This window comes from Sciurus carolinensis, chromosome 5 (genome assembly GCF_902686445.1).
Source record: "Sciurus carolinensis chromosome 5, mSciCar1.2, whole genome shotgun sequence".
Taxonomy (NCBI): domain Eukaryota; kingdom Metazoa; phylum Chordata; class Mammalia; order Rodentia; family Sciuridae; genus Sciurus; species Sciurus carolinensis.
Genome location: NC_062217.1, coordinates 73136114 through 73157851, shown reverse-complemented (window position 1 = coordinate 73157851; position 21738 = coordinate 73136114). Strand labels below are relative to the sequence as shown.

The 21738-nt window shown below is 31.0% G+C and overlaps 1 protein-coding gene across 14 annotated transcripts in view; it reads left to right on the top strand.

Moving 5' to 3' along the window:
- The window catches only part of Rbm26 (RNA binding motif protein 26), an 80004-nt gene that overhangs the window by 47159 nt on the left and 11107 nt on the right, over positions 1-21738 (top strand). For all 14 annotated transcript variants that reach the window (XM_047552544.1, XM_047552540.1, XM_047552538.1 and 11 more), the window contains 7 exons: positions 1258-1383; positions 1601-1675; positions 3121-3288; positions 4658-4762; positions 7995-8195; positions 10445-10531; positions 21273-21386. In XM_047552544.1, the coding sequence (XP_047408500.1) occupies positions 1258-1383; positions 1601-1675; positions 3121-3288; positions 4658-4762; positions 7995-8195; positions 10445-10531; positions 21273-21386 (876 nt within the window). The remainder of the gene's footprint in view (positions 1-1257; positions 1384-1600; positions 1676-3120; positions 3289-4657; positions 4763-7994; positions 8196-10444; positions 10532-21272; positions 21387-21738) is intronic.

Sequence of the window (21738 nt, the reverse complement as noted above, 5' to 3'; positions counted from 1 at the left end):
GACTTTAAAAGCAATATTTTTTTCCCTCTGGAAAATCAACCATGTTTACACACATGGTTTTATGTTTATTTTTTGTAGCAGTTGTAGATCTCCCTGAAGAGATCCCTAGGCTCTTTTCTCAGAACTACCCCATGAAACTTTTAACTGTTTTGCTTTTGAAAGAAAGAAAAAGCAGCCTATAAACACTCTTATTATTTTTGAACTAACCCTTTTGTAGAAAGGGTTATGCTCTTTGACCTCTAATATTTTAGTTTAGTTGGGTGCAAAAATGTTTGAGTATTTACCACATCCCCTGACACTGTTCTAGTAATGTCTATATCTAGAAGATATAAAATGAACAAAGGGAAAAAAATTTCTCCTGAAGGAGAAAATTTTGAGGTTTGTAAAGACTCTTGATACCAAATTGAACCTTTTCATTTTATAGATGAGTGCACTGAGACCCAAAAAGCTGTTTGGTCTTAGCCGTGGTGCGCCTCACCATTCATGAATTGATAAGTAAGACTTAGGTACTGGAGGGACGAAGAAGAGAAAGATGTGTTCTTTGTTTCAAGGCCCTTGCAGTGTGGACTGGGAGAAAGACGTATCAACATATCAAGTCATTTTTACTAAGTCTAATACTAGGTAAAAGTAACTTGTAGTATTTTTACCTGATAGCTGGAGGTATAAAATTTCATATGAAGACCTAGGTAGAAGAGGGGAATGGTGAAGACTTTTTGAAAGTCTTGATTATGTTATGCTGAACCTGAACTGGGTTTAAAGAAAATAAGTTTAAGCAGAGAGAACACTGCTAGTCAAGAAATGGAGAACTAATGCATTTATTTCAGAACTGCAAATTATAAGTGATTATGTTAAATTGTTTGAAGAACAACATCTAGTTTACTCCTGTGCCATGCTTTTGTGTGTTGTTTTTGCTTTAGTCACTGTAGATAGTAGTTAATGTATTCTGCAATTAGTATTTTCTGAGTAGTATGGTAATGGAAGTGTTTTTTCTTGATTTTATATTTTTGTATGTTTGTCTTTGCTCCCTCCCCCAAAGGTATTTGGTAATTTGAAATATTTTTCATTTAGGACTTATTCCTCATTCTTACTCTTCCTTTCAGATCATCAAATGTGATTTAGTTATTATAAGTATATGATGTACCTAGTTCAATTTGCTATATTTTGTCAGAAATACTTTAAAGCTGAGTTTCATAGATAGGACCTAGGAAATTATTAAGGATTTATACTTTTTTTAAGAAATTGAATTTGTGTTGGTAGGTATTGTCTACATCTACTGGCCTAACAAAAACGGTGTATAATCCAGCTGCTTTGAAGGCTGCACAAAAAGCCTTACTTGTTTCTACCCCTGCAGTTGATAATAATGAAGCACAGAAAAAAAAACAGGTAAGTACAGCTAGTATAATGAACAAAATTTGCATATAAGTTGTCACAAAATAATAATAAAAGATGTATGTTGGCTGTGGCTGAAATTTGCATATATAAGTTTTATGTAGCCAAATTTTGTATATAATTTTGTTGCCAATCTTCTACACTTTTCTCCTCTTGAATTATTTTATCACATTAGTAATATTCTAATGATATTTTTGATACCTGACTCCAGGAGGCACTGAAACTTCAGCAGGATGTAAGGAAAAGGAAACAAGAAATTTTAGAAAAGCACATTGAAACACAGAAGGTAAAATACTAAAGTTAGATTTGGCAAAATGTATTTACAAATGTTATAATTTTTTGTGAATTTAATTTTAATAGTATTTAGTTCTGAGAAACAGATTTATTAGAATTATTAATGGTAAAAATGAAATGGTTATGATATTATCTCATCTATATTATGTATGTTGCTATTGTCAGTATTTTGTGTTGATCAAGAATAGACATTAAAATATGGGTGTAGATTAAACAGAACTATGGTTATCAACATGAAATTAAAACAAGATAGTATTCATTGACCTATCAGTAGTTTGATTAAAAATTGAAATGGAAGCTTTATCTGAACGTTGCTTTGTAACTGTCTTTACTGTCTTGGAATCCCCTAGTCCTGTGTTGTGCTGTGCCAATACCCACATCTAACAATTGAGTATGATCTAAGTGTAGAATACACACCAGATTTCAAAGATGTAGTGTGAAGAAAAAAATTGATGATGTCTCTAAATTTTTACTGAAATTTAACATTTTGAATATATTAGATTAAATGTTACTGAATTCAATTTACTTGTCTCTTTTTATATCTTTTTAATGTTACTGCTAGAGAAGTAAATATTAAGTGATTGATATTTGTTTTGGACAATTTTTCTCTAATTTATGATATTTAATTAGTGTCAGTTCTTGATTATATCTAGTAAATGAAGGTTGGTATAGGACATTCGAAAATATAGAAACTGCATTTTAATTAAAAATGTATGTGTTTTCTAATTTAAAATTGGGTAGACCTTATAAAGAGAAATCACCGTCCTTTTATATTGAAAACTAAAGCCATCTTAACTCAGAGAACATGCAATACTATGTGGTTTCTTCTACCCAATGTTACTTTGTTCATCTTCTTATTTCCTTTCCATGTTGAGGGTAACATTCTCAGGGTAACTGATTTTTGTTCCCTATGACAAAGCAAAGTAATTGTACATTGTACCTAATTTCTCATTATATTGTACATTGTACCTAATTTCTCATTTTATATATATATATATATATATATATATATATACATATATATATATATATATATATACGTATATATATATATATATATATCCTGGCTTGCAAGACTACATTTAGAGTGAGAAGCATAATAACAAATGAATGAGAAAATAAAATTGATAACTATTTCAAATTGACAACTTTTCAAGTATTGAATTGAATTTCTTTTGGTTGTTGAATTTATGTTTTAAGAGAGCCAAACAGTAATAAATTTCTTTACAAAGTAAACCAGTAATAAGACTTGAATGGAGATATAGTTAGCATCACCAAATCTTCTTTCTTTAAATACTCAGTATTTATTAGCTTTGTCATGAATACTAAACTAAGAAATAGTAGTATTTATTTTTATATTTACTTTGCTGTATTTGATTTATAAATAGTAGTAGGAGCAAGCATCCTAAGATTTTTCTCTGTTTAAAAATTTGGCAGATGTTAATTTCAAAGCTAGAGAAAAATAAAGCAATGAAGTCTGAAGATAAAGCAGAAATAATGAAGACTTTAGAGGTTTTAACAAAAAATATTACCAAGTTGAAAGATGAGGTCAAAGCTACTTCTCCTGGACGCTGTCTTCCAAAAAGTATAAAAACAAAGACTCAGGTATTTATTTTGTATATACTGTTCATATTATTGTTTACTTTAAAAATATTGTATTTTTAAGATTCAGTTTTACTTTTAGGTACTATCCTTCTTTCTAAGTCTGATCATTATATGTAACATTCTCCCCCATCCCACCATTAATAAGTAAAAAAAATACAAACAAATAAATTCTACTGATCTTTTGAACCCTTTGGCATTATAGTTAGAAAGTTAGTAATTAGGAAAATAATTATGAAATTGGTAGCTTGAGGACAAAATGATATGGTTGTTTGAGCTTTATATTATAAGTAGTTGGTGGTATAAAAGGTTGATGACAGAAGTAACATTCTAACAGTACTGTACAGAATGGATTGATCAAAAGGAGAAAATCCAGGTAGATGAATTTATTGGATATAAACAAGTAAGCAAGATAATTTTATATGGTAATGTGATTAAATATAATACAGGGTTATACAGTATTTATACTTGGTATGTGTATCGTATATATGTGTCTACAATCATCATATCGACATTTCTAATCCAAAGCCACATGGTTCCTCTTTTTTATTTTCTATATTTTATTTCCTATTTTCATAATGATGATTTGATTTCATTATATCAATTTATTATTCATTGACATGAATCCATAATACATTCAAAACAATTCCAAAATTGTTACAATATTACTTCCAAAATTTCGAATATATTTGCTTTCTTTACAATATCTGTGTATTCTTCTCTGGGTAGCATCAGAAGTATGGTCTAGTTTATTTTCTTCCTTGGATATACTGTGTTGTGGTTTTGATAGGTTTATTTGTGATTGTAGTTTCGGATCCCCTCTCCCTGGCCCTATTCTTGTTGATTTAGTTTTCTTTTTTTAACAAGTAAACAAGTGACATGATTTAGAAGCCAAACTACATAGAAAAACTACACATAGAAGACCCATTCCAATAGATATCATTCATTTCTGGTTTATTCTTTTAACACATAAATACATACACACACCTACATATATGTCTTTGTATCTAAAACACAAACGTGTGTGTGTGTATTTTCTTACCTACATAAAAGCATATTGTTTGTTAGCATCTTGAAATTGTTTTCACAGTTACTTCCTGAAAATACTCCATATCAATATATAGAAATCTCATTCTGGCTGTTGTACAGAAAATTAATTATAGGGAAATCCATAGAATTAGCAACAAGTGAGGAAATCCTTGCAGTATTGTAAACCAAAGGTGGCCCATGGCTTGAACTGGAGTATTAGTCATAGAGATAGGAAAGAAATGTATATATTAAATGGAAATATGTAGAAGTTCATTGTAAAACAAAAAAAGTTTGCATATATGCAGGATATTAATTGTTAACTAAAATATTTCTATATTTTTAGATGCAGAAGGAATTACTGGACACAGAATTGGATTTATATAAGAAGATGCAGGCTGGAGAAGAAGTCACTGAACTTAGGAGAAAGTATACAGAATTACAGCTGGAAGTATGTTTTATCACAACTACACAGTATACTTAAAAGAAGCAGATATATAGTGGTTAACTTGAAAGTATATGTCCTTCCTTGTAGTCAACAATTGTTGACTGCCGTATGTGTTGGGATGTTGAAGTAAAGAGGGAAGAGGAAACAGGTTTTTTCAGAACTACAGGAGAAAATGTTATTTAATGAGGTGAGGCAGTGGTTCTACCTATATGCTCAGATTCCTTAATTTCTTGTGAATTTTATTTCTTTCCTTTTATTTCTTTTTGTTCTTTCTCCCAGAGGCCAAAAACTGTTAAAGGCTTTTCAGGCATTCTTGTGGAGTTATTCTTTGCATATAAAGACACATTAACTTGCTCTAAAGGTCAGACTTTTAGTGGTAGAACTGTATTGGAAAACGTGCTTGCTTACATTTTGCCTATAGATGGTGCTGTGGATGTTTTAAAAGGGAAAATAAACTATTTTCTTATGATAAAGTTATGTGATTTTTTTGGAGTGGAGGTTATTGGGGATTGAACCCAGGACCCTGCACATGCTGAGCAAGCACTCTACCACTGAACTACATCCTCAGCCCAGTTAAATGATTGTTTCTGAAAAACTCGTAGCAAAATTGATTGAAATTATGTGATGTGATGATCTTAATATTTTCCCCAGAAATGCTTAAAAATTAGAATTACATTTAAGGTATGGACAGAGTCATTAATGTCATTAATATGTTATTTAAATGTCTATATTCACCATTTGATAATTTAAATTTTTCCTGTAGACTGTTTTGCTTAATCTGATATAATGCTGTTTTCAGTTTCTTGGCAATGTCATATTTTTGTTTTTGTTTTTGTATTTTTTTTAGTGCAGTAGAAATCTATTGAGTACTACTGTGTAGTTATTAAAGACCTAACTTTTAGCAGCTACCAGAGTTGGCTTAAGGTCCTATTTTGTCTGTTAGAGGATGTTACAAGATTGCCTTAAACATGTAGACATTGCATTCTCTAGGAACTTGATGTGGTTGAGTGCATGTCCTACCCAAGATAAAAAATTTTGAGTAAGATTTATGTTAAAAATATTGTATGTTATAGAAATTGTGTTGTTCCCATTCATGCCACTATTGGTGGCAGGAATGTATTAACCTGACTATATGATTTCTTAGAGGCTTTTAATTTGTGAATCTTGAAAAATATAATTAATATTAATATAATTAATTAATATAATTAATATTCCTGTTTACTTAAATTTATTTTTCAAGGAGCATCTTGACGTATTCCTTGGAGCATACTTTAGGATATGCTGTAACATCTATCACCTCACATACTTTTTTAGGAAAACAGAACATTTAAAATCTTTTCTCGCAAGTATATAATACATTATCAACTATAGTCACCATGCTGTGCAAGATACTCAAAACTTATTCTTCCTGTCTAACTGAAACTTTGTACCCTTTGCTCAACATCTCTTCATTCTTCATGCCACTATAGCCCTTGGTAACCACCATTCTGCTTTTATGAGTTTGGGGTTTTTTTCCTAGATGTTACATATAAATGAAATTATATTGTATTTGTCTTGCTGTGCATGACTTATATCAGCTGGCATTATTATTTGGATTTTAGATGATTATTTTAGCTAATGTGAAGATTAACTGCCTTGAGATGAAGAAACTAAAATATTTATACCAATAGAGGTTTGACAGTTGTGCCTGCTTGCCATTTCCATTTGGATGTCTAGTATCCTCATCAATAAGTTTAGAATTGTGCGTATCTTGCTCCTAAAGCCCATTTATACAGTTACCCAAACCAGAAACATGGGAGAAGACTTTATTGATTCCTCCCTTTCCTTCAATTGTCCTTATCCATTTAATTACCCAATTTTATTTGTATTACTCCCACATTTAAATAATGTTTACTCTTCTCTGTCTCCCTTGCCACCACTTGTCTTTAGATGTTGATACTGATTGGTTTCCCAACTCTTTCTTCCTTTTACTGTGTTCCTAAAAATCTAGCTAGAATTTCATTTTTAACACTTAATTGATTATATCACTCTATTATTGCTTACGATCTTAATTGATTTTTATTGGTGTTAAGATAAAAGTAAAAATCCTTAACCTGATCCCTAATTCAGTTCATCCAGCTCCACTAAATTTTATCTGTTTGGAAAATGATGTTCCTTTCAGCTTTAGTGCCCTTTTTTTATATTGAAACTCTTACCTCACACTTGTATTTTTTTCTTTGATTCATTGAATAGATACTAAATATGACCTGCCAGCTACTGTTGAAGGTACTAAGGATAAATCAGAGAATTAAAAATCACCTTCAAGAAACTTTTCATTATAGGTGGTTGCTCACTTAAGATCTTTAAGTTCTGTTCAAATCTTTAAAGTATTTCCTCACTTTTTGAGTTACTGCTCATTAGTATAACTAGATAATTTAGTTGTTTGATATCTTTTTATCCCTCTAGGATTGAGCTTGTTGAGGGTAGGGCTTGCACAGTACAAATGCTTGGTTAATATTTCTGAAATGAAGGAATGATACTCTACTTATACAGAGTGTAACAGTAGAATTTTAATTAGTACACTACCTTGGTTTTATAATGATGTTAGTGATAAGTGATCAAAATGAGATTTTGAGTTAATTGTACCTAACTGATCAGTTATAATTGACTCATTGAGTCAACAGGTTAAGAAATAGAATGTTATATTTAAAAATGTTTTATTGTGTTTGTAGATATTATATGTCTATGTATTAACCTGACTTTTGAAGTAACATTTGAAAATTGTATGCTATTTAAGAAACCCCAAGTCCCTGGTCTTTTTGTACTGTATCCTGACAGCAAGAACTTAGTAGAAGGAGGCACATTTAGTAATTTCAGAATCTTTAATATTGATATCTGAATTCACTTACCACCTAAAGCTTTCACTTTAAAACCCTAATTTAAATTATGTGATCCTTTTATGGGACATTATTTGAATAAGATGTCAAATTGCATAAAAGTTTAACTCATCTGCCAAAGTATAACACTTGTCTTATGTTAAAACAGGTTGAGTATATCCAATCTGAAACCCCAAATGCTCCAAAATTGAAAGTTTTAGATTTGTATTAGGGATGTCCAACTAGTAAAATCTATGCAGATATTTCAAAATTTGATAAACTCAGAAATCTGAAATGCTTTCGATCCCAAACATTTCAGATAAAATGTACTTAGTGTGTTATGACTGCATTGTTTAACCTGTGTGTCTGATTTCTTGTAGGCTGCAAAACGAGGGATTCTTTCATCTGGTCGGGGTAGAGGAATTCATTCAAGAGGCCGTGGTGCCACTCATGGCCGAGGCAGGGGTCGAGGTCGTGGGCGAGGTGTGCCTGGTCATGCTGTGGTGGATCATCGTCCCAGAGCGTTGGAGATTTCAGCATTTACAGAGAGTGATAGAGAAGATCTTCTTCCTCATTTTGCGGTACTATTTTATTACCCAACAGAACAATAACTGATAATCGTCATTGTGGATAATTGGTATAATGAAAGAAAAAAATTATGAAAATGACATGACTAATTTAAATTAGTTGATCTGAGCAAAGGATTTGATTAAATCCATAGCAATCTTTTGTTAATTATAAAATGGGAACTATAGAATTTTTTTGTTTAATTATCTAGAAGGAATGTTAAAATTCTTATATTTAGGATTACTTCAGGAATTGTGAAAGGAATGATTTAAACTGTTGTTTCAGACAAAGATATCCTGTAGTTTAGTTTTATTTTATATTTACTTATGGAAAATTTTAATGTGTTACTTGGACTTTTTTTCTAAATGGAATTTAGAACTGTGAGCAGGATATAGATTTGAGTTCAATTTATGAAACACTGTAAGAACTTTAGTAACTTAGAGAAGTATCTTTGTCACTGACATATGATGGAAAATAATGTAACATTAAAAGTTAATCAGGTAGTAAAACTGGAGCTTAGATCTTGAAGGATAGGTCAACTTGTACATAGTTACACAAATGATTTAACCTTTTGAAAATTTAGATTAAAGTATTGACAGTTATATTCCTGCCTTGCAGCAGCTAACATGTACTTTGTCAGGACATAAAGAGGTATTAAAAGAAATGGTTTATGTTTAAGAAATAATTAAAATGATCAATATTTAAGGATGAAGAGTCTGAAGAGTCCTGTGCTTGATGAACTCAAAGGGATAAGGAAAAGAATCAGAGAACTAGAAAGGAACTTGGCAATAATCTAGCCCAGTTCTTCCCCTCTATGCACTCCACTTTCACACCTTCCACAAAGGAAATGAGATCCAGATAACTTAAGTACCTTTCATATAGTTATACAGCTAATTAGGAAACTAACAATGAATATGCTAATCCAAACAAGCAAGTTTAGTTTGTTATGATTGTGTTTTGCTGAGAGTAAGATGATTTTGCTTTGAGAAATATTCAAAGTCCCTAAATGGAAATTCTTTCATGTACTTGGAGATTTGAACTCTTCTTAAAAGTTAGTGGTATTTCACATTTTAAATTATCAAACTTACATAGAAACAAAGGTCTAAAGTTGAACTTTTCCTTCATAACCTGTGACTGAAACACATGAGATAACATTAATCAAAGAATCATTTGGCTACTGGGCATTTGATTAACAGAACACTTTATTTATCCACGGAACCAGTAATAATGGAGATAAAAATCATAGCTAAAACTTAGAGCATTTATTTTATGGCAGGTATTATTCTGTATGCTTTAAAAACAACTCATTATATTAGGAGTTATTTGAATCACCCTTTATTATGCCCATTTTAGAGATGAGGAAGATGAAACATGAAGAGATGAAGTAACTTGTTCAAGTTTACATAGTAACTGGCAAAACTGGTTTCTGACTATCTCTAGAGTTCATTCTCTTTACTATGCCCTACAGAATTTGTCTTTCATGTGTGCAGGTGTATTATTAATGAGATTATGATTATAGTTTTAGTTTGGGGTGAGAAAGTATTAATAATATATGAGGGACCTAAATTATTTTATTGATAAAAGTTACTTCTTTATATGGTTAAAAAAAAAAATCCAACAAACTAAAAACAGTCTGAATGTAGCTGTGCTTAGCTTTTAAATGTCTATAAGTGTGTATAGTATACTATATACATATAATATATAGTACGCGAAAACATGGTTACTTGGAGTGTTAAACTTTCTAATCAAAACACCAGGACTCTCATCTCATTAAGTACTTAATCACTTTGGGAAGATTATTTAAATTCTCTTAATCATTTTTACTCCCATTTATTGGGATTGATAGAAAAAATTCATAGTATTCTGAGGATTCAGTATGCTGTTTAATAGCATGTTCTGAGATTAGAGTAATAAGTATAAAAGGAAGGTCAGTGAGGGAACTCAGACTTTGACAATTGTTACCTTCACTTAAAGAATAATATCACTCACTCAAGTCTGTTCACTAATTCTGGAAAGTATGGAATTAGAAGTGAGGTTGGAAGATAGGGCTACCCTTTATCTTATAATACCAAGTACTAAAATAAAATATTCACTGTTTTTTTCTGTTAACCAGTAGGAATTGTTATATATTCTGGGTGATGTGTGTGTGTGTGTGTGTGTGTGTGTGTGTGTGTGTAAGTAAATGTTTTTAACGTCATTGGGACTGTAGGTGTTCTATAAAATATTTTTTTGGTGGAAATACTTTTTTCTTTTTAATTTAAAGCAATATGGTGAAATTGAAGATTGTCAGATTGATGACTCTTCACTTCATGCAGTAATTACATTCAAGACAAGAGCAGAAGCAGAAGCAGTAAGTATTAAAAATAATTTATCAACCATTTGGATTTAAATGATCAATATTGTTTTAAGATTTAATTAATGAATTTTTAAATTTAATGAATAAATATGTTTGACAATAAGTAGAATATTTGAAGTGGAACTTATGCCATAAGAAATATCCTAATGCAGTTAGGCAATTCTGTATATAGTGTTACATAATTAGAAGGTGTATACACACACACACACATATATATATGTATGTATATATGTATGTAGAGAGAGAGTATTGTAATAGTCACCAAGTTGAATGTCAAATTTTATTGTTTAGATATCTTTTTAATTTTTTTTTTTTTTTTTTTTTTTTTTTAAGAATATCGAGCTACCCTACTTTCCATTATTCTTCTTTTCAACTCTCCCAAAATACAGTCTGCTTTGACAGAATGAGTGGTAATGTTAAGATAGAAGCTGGGAAAATATAATCCTGATATCTTCCCTTCTTCCTTAAGTGTTTACTTTTATATATTTTTATTTTTGAAACTGACTAATAATCAAAAAAGTCAAGAATTAATATACAAGAAAGACTTGAGGACTAAATTATATGAAGTTCTATTAAGTAACAGAATAAGTAAGTTTTAAGTTATGTATGTTAAGTGAGTTACCTGTTAGGGGTAAACCATTTTAGTTTAATTTTCTTAATGGACTAGAAGAAATAACTCCCATTGCTATGATGAATATTTGGTATTAAGTTAAAAAAGTTGTGAAACCATAAACATTTCCTTGAGCCAAAAATTTCTTAAAATTTTATAGCAGTCTTTGAAAAGAAAAAAATTAAATTGAAGCTGATCATATACAAGCAAAATATAGGTGAGAAAAATAATTTTGAAATTTGTGGATTTCAGGGAATAGAAATGATTAGGAATTTAAAAATTAGTGCTTTTGACATAGGAGTGCCAATTTATTATTTTGCGAGGGAAGAATGCTTAAAAAATTTAAAAAAGATTGTCCTGTACTATTGTCATCATTATATAAAATAAAAGAAATTCTAATACCAAAAATGTAGAAGGATCTAAATTCAATATAGATAGGCCTTTCCGAGAAAAAAAAAATTGTCAGCTTTTGCTAGTGTTTATTTCTATTACCTTTGTCTTATTTTCTGGACTATTGTTGTAGATGAGCATATGAATTTTCCTTTGTTTTTCTATAAACCAATAGGAGCATTTATAATAGTTCTAGGTGAAAGTGCAGGTATAAAATAATTGAGTCATTGAGGTACACCTGAAGAGAGAAATTTTCCCCAGGAAAAAAATCGAAGTATCTTAAAGAATAAACTATAAGCAGAATACTTTTAGTTTTCAGTTAAGTTCGTTATTTTGGTTTGCATCTGGTTAGTTAGAAAGTGATTCCTATTATTTTTTATTTTCCTGTCTACTTATCATGGTGCCAGTGTGCTCAAGATGAGTAAGTACCCAAATGGTATAGAAAGAAGTAACCTCATCACATGACTGATTAGAATGTTATTTTTATACTCTCAATTTCACCAGTATGTTTTTTAGGAGATCAGTATCTTATTCTCAAAGTGAGCCGGTGAAAGGATGGTTAAGTTACTGTCTTAGAAGAATCAGTCCCAAAGATGAAGCCTATGATCCCAAACTCGGAAGTATAGTTTTTTATATCAAAAGGAAACAACCTTGCTTGTTCTATGCACACATTTCGACACCCATCCCTTGACTTCTAATAGTTGTGAGAATTTACTGATTCACAATCTGTAAATTAGCTCCTGATATACAGTAAAGTCTCTATTAGCTATTATTGATGATATTGTGCTTTTTTATTTTTTTATATGAGGAGTGATTGGAAAATGAATGGAATGGGATAGTGGCAAGATGGAGTAAATGTTATCAAAACTCTTTATTCTGCAGACCCGAACTTAGAAGTACAGAATTGGATTTATAGAGAATAGTACAATATCAGTAGTAGGAAGTCGATTAAATTTATTAAGTAAATGGAAAATTTATAGCAAGAGCTATGTTAGTAGATAAATCAAATTATATACAGAATATTTTTCATGTGTGCTTTTACTGTCTTAATAACTATTAATGGTATATGATGGTCTCTGTGCTTGCAGAATTAATTAATGCTAGGTTTTGAAGCTTGGGAGAAAGTGGCTGTGTGCCTTGAATTCAAGAGTTGAAGGAGTAGAAGTTGTTGTTGTTTTGGGTGGTTGTTTAAAGCTCCTGCCCCTAAGCACCTATACCTTAGATTAGTTTTTGTCAGTTTCCACAGAACTCTGATTTGGCACAGTTTCTCCTAACAAAGAATTTGCTTGTTAGATAAACTTGTGAAAGGCTCACTTTGTATGTTCCATTTGGAACCACAATCTTACAGGACTTGGGAATTGAGGAGGTAAACAGATTTGTATAATTTTGTACCTTTTTCCCAGACTTCATTAAAAATACTGTTTTCCAGAACCTTTTTCCATGTAAGACATGGAACTCATAACTACTTTTCATAGTTATTTTCTTTTTCCTCTCTCAGATTTTTATCCTTTTTTTTTTCTTTCTGTTGTGTGTATGCCTGCTTTCCTTCCTACATTTCAGTAAACCTCAAATGAATGTGCAAGCCTATGAATAAAATACTTTAAGACATTTGTTTTTAGTAGGTCATAGTATAGAAATTAAAATTATAAAATGAATTCCCACAGGTTCAACACTGAACTTTCAGCAATTATCCATTTATGGCCAATCTTATTTTATCTATATCCCACTCACTACAACATTCCCCTTCGAATATTGGAGTTATTCTTAGACATCATGTCATTTTGTCTGTACGTATTTCAGTGTGTATGTCTCAATAATAGAACCTTAAAAAATAGAAAAATACTACTATTGTGCTTAAGTATGATATTTCTTAAATAGCAAATGTTCATTGAGAGCTTAACTTCCCTTGATATTTGAAAATTTTTTTAACTTTCTTCATTTAAATAAGGATCCAATAGGTTCATATTGTAATATAGCTTGATTGATATTATACTGTCATGAACACATAGATTTAAGCATTTCATGATTATTAATCCATTGTTCTCAGTTATTAATGTTCAGATTGTCCCATTTTTGTCCAGTAGGAGACTTATAAAGTGGTTCTTGAATCCTTTTGACAGGATACTAGTGATCTGTGATAATGTCCTCGTTTTCTGGTTTTAAAAAGGTATTCTTGGCTCACTTTATAACTCTCTTTTTCAGGCATGGACTTGATTACTTTTCTAAAGAACTTTTCTTTTTTTAATTAAACAAAGGTATTAAGAAACCACAGTCTGAATACTACGGATGCTTATTACCACTAAGTATGTTCTAGTCACTAATCCTTTTCAGTGGTCAGAACTGGGAGTAAAACAATATACACATACATGGGTATATACATGCATATATGCATACATATGAATCAAATTATACATGCATATATGAATACACATGAATAAAGTTAACACTCTTGCTGTAATGTGCACACTATATAGTAGTTTTACCACTCATCAAAGATAAAGCAAAACAAAAAATCATGGGTATGTAGTTTGTCTTCATTTTTTTATATATGTTTTTAGTTGTAGATGGACACGATACCTTTATTGTATTTTTTAATTTATTTTATGTAGTGTTGAAGACTGAACCCAGTGCCTCACATATGCCTAGCAAGTGCGCTACTACTGAGCCACAACCCCAGACCATCTTTTTATTCTTGATACAGTGAGATATCAGTTTTATCTTTTTAAGATGAGAGCTCATTGTTTGTTTTTTGCTTTGTTTTGTTTTGAATAAATACAGTATCTCACTGTGTTGTATAGGCTGGCTTCAAATATTGGACTGTACTGCCTCAGCCTCCTGAGAACCTGTGACTACAAAGTTATGATACTGTGCCCAGTTTTCATTTCAGTTTTAATTCACTTTTCTCCTATGATTGAAGTTGAGCTGTTTTCACAAACTTATGTACTATTTATTTCTATTTCTGTTAACTTAATACCATTTGCCTGTTAATTTTGCTGAGTTTTCTTTCTACTGATTTTCTCTTAATAATTGATTTTTCTATATTATTTGTATATTAGTCCCCTTCATATCAAAGCATACCTACCAGTATCCTTCTTCCCTAGTAGATGCCTGAAACTGCAGACAGTGCTAAACCTTATTTATACTCCCCCATGATAAAGTTTAATTTAAATAGGTACAGTAGGAGATTTACAACAAGAAATAAACCAATACACTGTATAAAAATTATGTAAAAGTGTTTTCTGTGGGGGCAAGTAGTACATACAGTATAGATACTTTGTGGACAAAGGGATAATTCACATTCTAGGTAGGATTGGAATTTCATCATGATACTCTGGCAGTTTAAATTGTGAATTGTTTGTTGCTGGAATTTTCCATTAATATTTTTGGACCAAGGTTGACTAAACCTATGTAAAGTGAAACCACAGATAAGGTGGGACTACTCTGTATTAGGAAATCAGCTTAGAAATTACTTTCATGGTACTAGGGATCAAATTCAGGGCTGGACACATTCTAGGCAAATGCACTACCACTGAGCTACACCCCCATCCCATAAGTTAGTGACATTTATAAATTTTCATTTGTGCAGTATTTTGTGCAGTATTATCTAATTGTTCAGTTAATTTTTCCCTGTAATTTTGGAGACTTTCAGTAATCTGAGATAATAAACATTTTTCTTTGTTTTATTCCAGTATGCTATGTATTTTTTTCTTTGTGTTTAGATCTTATATTTACTTTGTAAAAATTTATAGGATATTTATTTGTAAGGAATAAAAAAGGGAGATTTTGAATTTTATTGAGTAAACCTTATTTTTCCAAGTTTATGTGAAATAATATGCACATATTTTCTGTTTGTTTGGATGTGTTCTGAACTCTTTAGTTGATGAGTTTTCTCTTTATATGCTTTTGCCTCACTATTTTGATTGCCATTATAATATATTTTAATTTGTTGGTTCTTGTGTGGATTCTTTCTTGTGTCCCTGTTATTCATTTTTAAAATCTTCCTTATATGTTTTAATGTTTTTTATGTAAACTTTAAGCTTTTTTGGTTCCAAAAACTACAAAATAATTTATGGGAGAATTAATATCTTAATACTAAATCTTCCTGTAACACATCATTGCCTTTCAATCTTTTCAGTCTTTTCTTATGCTTTGAGAGCATTTTAAGGTGCGCGCACACACACACACACACACACACACACACACCGACATTCATCTCATTAACTTCGTAAATAACATCTTAATAAATTATCTTTTGATGATTTTGTTTTAGAGTTTTCAGGTTTTTGAGCATATCCTTGGTAAATAATGGTAGTTTTATCTTGATCCCAACATTTAATCCTTTTTATTATTTTTGTTGCTAGTACCTTCAGAAAAATGTTAAAAGCATAGTAGCAGTAATATTTTGTCATGAATGAAAATGCCTCTGTTGTTTTTAGTATTATGTGTGATATTGAATTTTTGTCTTAAGATAGAATATAAACTATGCCTGTTTTATTAAAAACTGTAGAAGTTTTGGTCAGAAATGGATTTTTATCATGCTGCTGCCACATCATTCCTACCCTTTTTTCTGGGTACCAGGGGTTGTACTTAGGGGCACTTGCCCACTGAGCCACATCCCCAGTCCTATTTTGTATTTTTTCTTTTAAGATTCTTTTTTTTTTTTAAATTGTAAACAAATGGGGCACAACTTGTTTCTCTGGTTGTACATGAAGTAGAGGCATACCATTTGTGTAATCATACATTTACATAGGGTAATGATGTTTGATTCATTCTGTTGTTTTGCCTTCCCCCCACCCCTCCCACCCCTCTTTTCCTTCTATGAAGTCCCTTCTTTCTCCATTCTTGCCTCCATCCCACCCCCCCATTATGTATCATCATCTGCTTATCAGCAAGATCATTTATTTGGCCTTTGGTTTTTTGGATTGGCTTATCTCACTTAGCATGATATTCTCTAACTTCATCCATTTGCCTGCAAATGCCATCATTTTATTCTTTATGGCTGAGTAATATTCCATTGTGTGTGTGTGTTTGTGTGTGTGTGTGTGTGTGTGTGTGTGTATCACAGTTTCTTTATCCATTCAAGGGCATCTAGGTTGGTTCCATAATCTGGCTATTGTGAATTGAGCAGCTGTGAACATTGATGTGGCTACATCACTGTAGTATGCTGATTTTAAGTCCTTTGGGTATAGGCCGAGGAGTGGAATAGCTGGGTCAAATGGTGGTTCCATTCCAAGTTTTCTAAGGAATCTCCACAGTACTTTCCAGAGTGGCTGCACTAATTTTCAACCCCACCAGCAATGTATGAGTGTACCTTTTTCCCCACATCCTCGCCAACACCTTTTGTTGCTTGTATTCTTGATAATCACCATTCTAATTGGGGTGAGATGGAATCTTAGGGCAGTTTTGATTTGCATTTCTCTTATTACTGGAGATGTTGAACATTTTTTTGTATACGTTGATTGCTTGTAGATGATCTTCTGTGAAGTGTCTGTTCATTTCCTTAACCCATTTGTTGATTGGGTTATTTGTATTCTTGGTGTAAAGTTTTTTGAGTTCTTTATATATTCTGGAGATTAGTGCTCTATCTGAAGTGTGAGTGGCAAAGATTTTCTCCCACTCTGTAGGCTCTCTCTTCACATTGCTGATAGTTTCCTTTGCTGAGAGAAAGCTTTTTAGTTTGAATCTATCCCAGTTATTGATTTTTGCTTTTATTTCTTGTACTTGGAAGTCATGTTAAGGAAGTCTGATCCTAAGCTGACATGATGAAGATTTGGACCTACTTTCTCTTCTATAAGGTGCAGGTCTTGGTCTGATTCCAAGGTCCTTGATCCATTTTGAGTTGAGTTTTGTCAGGGTAAGAGATAGGTGTTTAGTTTCATCCTGTTGCATATGGATTTCCAGTTTTCCCAGCACCATTTGTTCAACAGGCTGTCTTTTCTCCATTGCATGTTTTTGGCACCTTTGTCTATTATGAGAAAACTGTATTTATTTGGGTTTGTCTCTGTGTCTTCTATTCTGTACCATTGATCTACCAGTCTATTTTGGTGCCAATACTATGCCGTTTTTGTTACTATTGCTTTGTAGTATAGTTGAAGTTCTGGTATTGCGATATTCCCTGCTTCATGCTTCTTGCTAAGGATTGCTTTAGCTATTCTGGGTTTCTTATTCTTCCAGATGAATTTCATGATTGCTTGCTCTATTTCTTTTCTTTTCTTTTTTTTTTTTTTTTTTTGCGGTACTGGGAATCGAACTCAGGGCCTTGTGCTTGCAAGGCAAGCACTCTACCAGCTGAGCTATCTCCCCAACCCTGCTTGCTCTATTTCTATAAGGTACATCATTGCTATTTTAATTGGAATTGCATTGAATCTGTATAGCACTTTTGGTAGTATGGCCATTTTGACAATATTAATTCTGACTATTCAAGAACATGGGAGATCTTTCCATCTTCTAAGGTTTTCTTTAATTTCTGTCCTTAGTGTTCTGTAGTTTGTAGTTCTCATTGTAGAGGTCTTTCACCTCTTTTGTTATATTGATTCCCAAGTATTTTATTTTTTTCGAGGCTATGAGACAGGGTCTCACTCTGTTGCTTTAGCACCTTGCTTTTGCTGAGATTGGTTTTGAACTCTTGATCTTCCTGCCTCAGCCTCCAGAGATGCTGGGATTATAGGCTTGCACCACCATGCCCGACTTTTCCTCTTTCCTTTATAAATCAAGTTTTAAAAGTAATATGAGTTTGCAGATTTGGGAGAGAAACATTATTTTTGTCAGGCATCTGCATTACTGGTCTTTATAAAAAGTAACTGGAAAAGTTTCCATCTTTTTTTGTTCTCTGAGATTTAGATAAAGTTTCTTAAAAGTTTATTAGAATTCATCTGTGAAACTTAGGACCTAGAGATTTTTATAGCATGTCTTCTTAAACGGTCTGAAAATAATTGCTTTAGATTTTTAAAAAGTCTTTTCTGACTTTAGCTTGGTATTTTGGTAGTTTATTTCAAAGAAATGTTATCTGTACTAGATTGACTGTATTTACATTGGTATGAGGAAACATAATTTTATATTAATCAGAAATTATTTACCCTACTTTTAGTTTGTGAAGTTTTGCACTTAGCCTCACCTACACCTTTATAACCCTAAAATCTTGGTCTACTTAAGCGTCTTTTAAAGCACTTGTAAACATGATATTCATTAACATTTTACTAATGATTATATTTTTAAAAGTACATTTTAATGAAATATTTGCAGAACTCTAGAACCACTGACTAGTACATTGGTATGACAACACTTATTAAGATAGTATAACACTGGAGTTGGCCAAAAGTTTCCAAATGTTGGAAGAAGAAATAACATCAAAATAACCAAGAGTATCATGAAAAGGTTGAAGAATGGTATTGCATTTTTATGAAATAAAATAATAACATGGTAATGATATAGAATAGACAAATAATAAACCAAAGCAACATTCAGAAATAGACCTATATATAAGGATTTTAGAGGATCATAAAGATGTTTAAAATCGCAAAACAAAACAATACTATTTACTCAGTAAATAGTATTGGGATAACTAATTAGCTATGTGGGAAAAATAAGGGAATATGTCTTTTATATCTAAATAAATTCAAATTGGATAAAGGAGTTTTCTACTAGTAAAAGACTGCAATTTCTGAAAACAATCTTCATCGTAAAAGAATAGTAAATACCCCTTTCTCTGCAATAAAAACATGCATTATAAATAAAAAGCTAGTTAGCGAATATGTTGCCATAAATAAGAAAAAATGCTTTTTCATTAGAAAAATACTAATAGGCCAGATCTTGGAAAAAGTCAATAAACATTTTATCCTATTAAAAGTCACATGAGATATACAAATATACAAGGTTGTTCATGTATATGGAAATTGTTTAATTATGCTAAATATATGATAGATAGTCTTTCAAGAAAAATGTTAGATGGTAGGAATATCAAAAGTTATCTGTAAAAACAATGGGTTACTAATGTAAGTAGGATGTTGTAGACCAGTAATATCTTCCCATATCATACATATTTGTATACACAAAGTCATTTAGTATGTGTGTAGAAAAATATTTGTAGGACTTTATTCCAAAATCTTCCTAGAAGGATAATCATGGATTATGATTTTTTATTATAGCCCAAAATTTGAATTTTTTATAAAAAGAAAATGAGTTGCGGAATGAATTCTTTAAAAACTTAATGCTGAAAATTACCTGGAATATTATTTTCTTGAACTTTTTGTTAATTAGACAAACATGGTTTTTACTTAGAATGAAAGTAAATGGACTATAAAGTTTCTGATGACAAAAAATTCGTAGTTTTTTTGAATACATTTGCATCTTCAAAAAGCAAAATCTGTTACTTCAAAATTAATAGAAAGTTAAATATATGCCTAGTTTTAAAAATCATCCTACAGAGTTTAAAAATTGAAATTCTAGGAAGTTGTAGACTTACAAATTTGAAGTGTGTGCTGAATATAGAGATGTATACAATTAAAAATGTTAAGAACTTGTAGAACATGTAATATTTTTTGCCCTATAGATTTATTTTTTTAGTTGAGTGAAAAGATGAGTTTTATGAGTAGGCATTTTGCATGAGATAATTGGAATTCCTTACAGTAACATTTTTACGTAATGTTTATGGCTTTAAAAAATTACAGGTATTTCTGTACTTAAATACATATAATTTTTAAAAAAAACTCTAGTTTTGTGACATTGCGATGAGGCCATGAACTAAAAAGCTTGCACCCGCATTTTAATAGGCACAAAATCTTTTAGATTTATCATAAGTTTATATGTGCAGATTTAAAGTTTATACCTGGGAACTTTAATATTACACAACTCATGTTCAGATGTCACAGAGCATGTCATTGTTTCTACATTTCACATAATGCTGTACTTTTGAGATTGTACTATAAATCTTTTGTGACTATGAGTTATTTCAGTATGTTGCTAACACTGATTTATGTTCATTCATATTACTTTACTTTGAATGTCCTGTTTCCAAACAAGCCACTTAATGTAGCAAGCACTTAGACTTGATTACTACCTTGGTTCAAGGTTTATAATAGTCAGTACTAAAAGCTTTGTAGGAGATACTGTATTCTCAATAGAACAATTCAGAGTTTTTCCTTCATTTATTAAGAAGTTTACATTTGTGTTAGTTATATATCAAACATTTTATGGTAGTTGTGATCATTTAATATAATTTGATAATAATACACTTTACATGCAACCTTTTCTTATATGTGTTAAAGGTTTCTAGTTAGTAGTTACTGTATATGTCATTTTTGAATTAACAATTAAAATGCAATAAAATTTATTTAGCCTATTGATTCTAATATAGACATTGATTCAGAAACTACAGCCAAGATTTTGAAATAGAAGTACCTTGGGATTGTTGTTTTATATTCTAACTGTTGTATTATGAATATATTTCTTCTAGTCAAGTATTGGCCAGTAGTAAATAACTCAGTAATGAAAAATTATTATTGTTTTCTTTTTTAAAGTTTTTTGAATCACAAGTCCGATTTTAGAAGTAAATAACCATAAAAAGTAAATTTTAAATTATAAGAATAAATAGTAAAATGAGAAGTACCAAAAATCAAATGAATAAATAGTTGTCTGCAGTTGAATTTGGCTATTTTAATTTTAAAATTAGGCACTACAAAATTTATTTTCTTCAGAAATTGTTAATGCTGTATACTCCAATGTTCTTAATTGTTTCAGGCTGCAGTTCATGGAGCTCGTTTCAAAGGGCAGGATCTAAAACTGGCATGGAATAAACCAATAACTAATATTTCAGCTGTGGAAACAGAAGATGTTGAACCTGATGAAGAGGAAGTATGTTTTTTTTTTCCCACTTGTTTATGCCCTTTACTGTTCATAGTTTACATATAAAATGTGATTTTGTTTTTGTTTTTGTTTTTGTTTTTTTGTTTTTTAAATGGCTGTGATCTCAACCTAAAGCTTTTGTTCTTGAGCCATATTCCAGACAGGGGATATCAGATAAATGCAGACAACCTTAAATTTTCTGGATTAATGACAAGAATTATCGATTGCTAATCGAAAGAGAGAATATATGAAAGTCATATTTTAAATATGTATGTATGTGTGTACCACATATATGTTTACATATGTATGTATGCACACACACACATACTCAGTTTTCATTTACTCTGAGAAGACAATAATT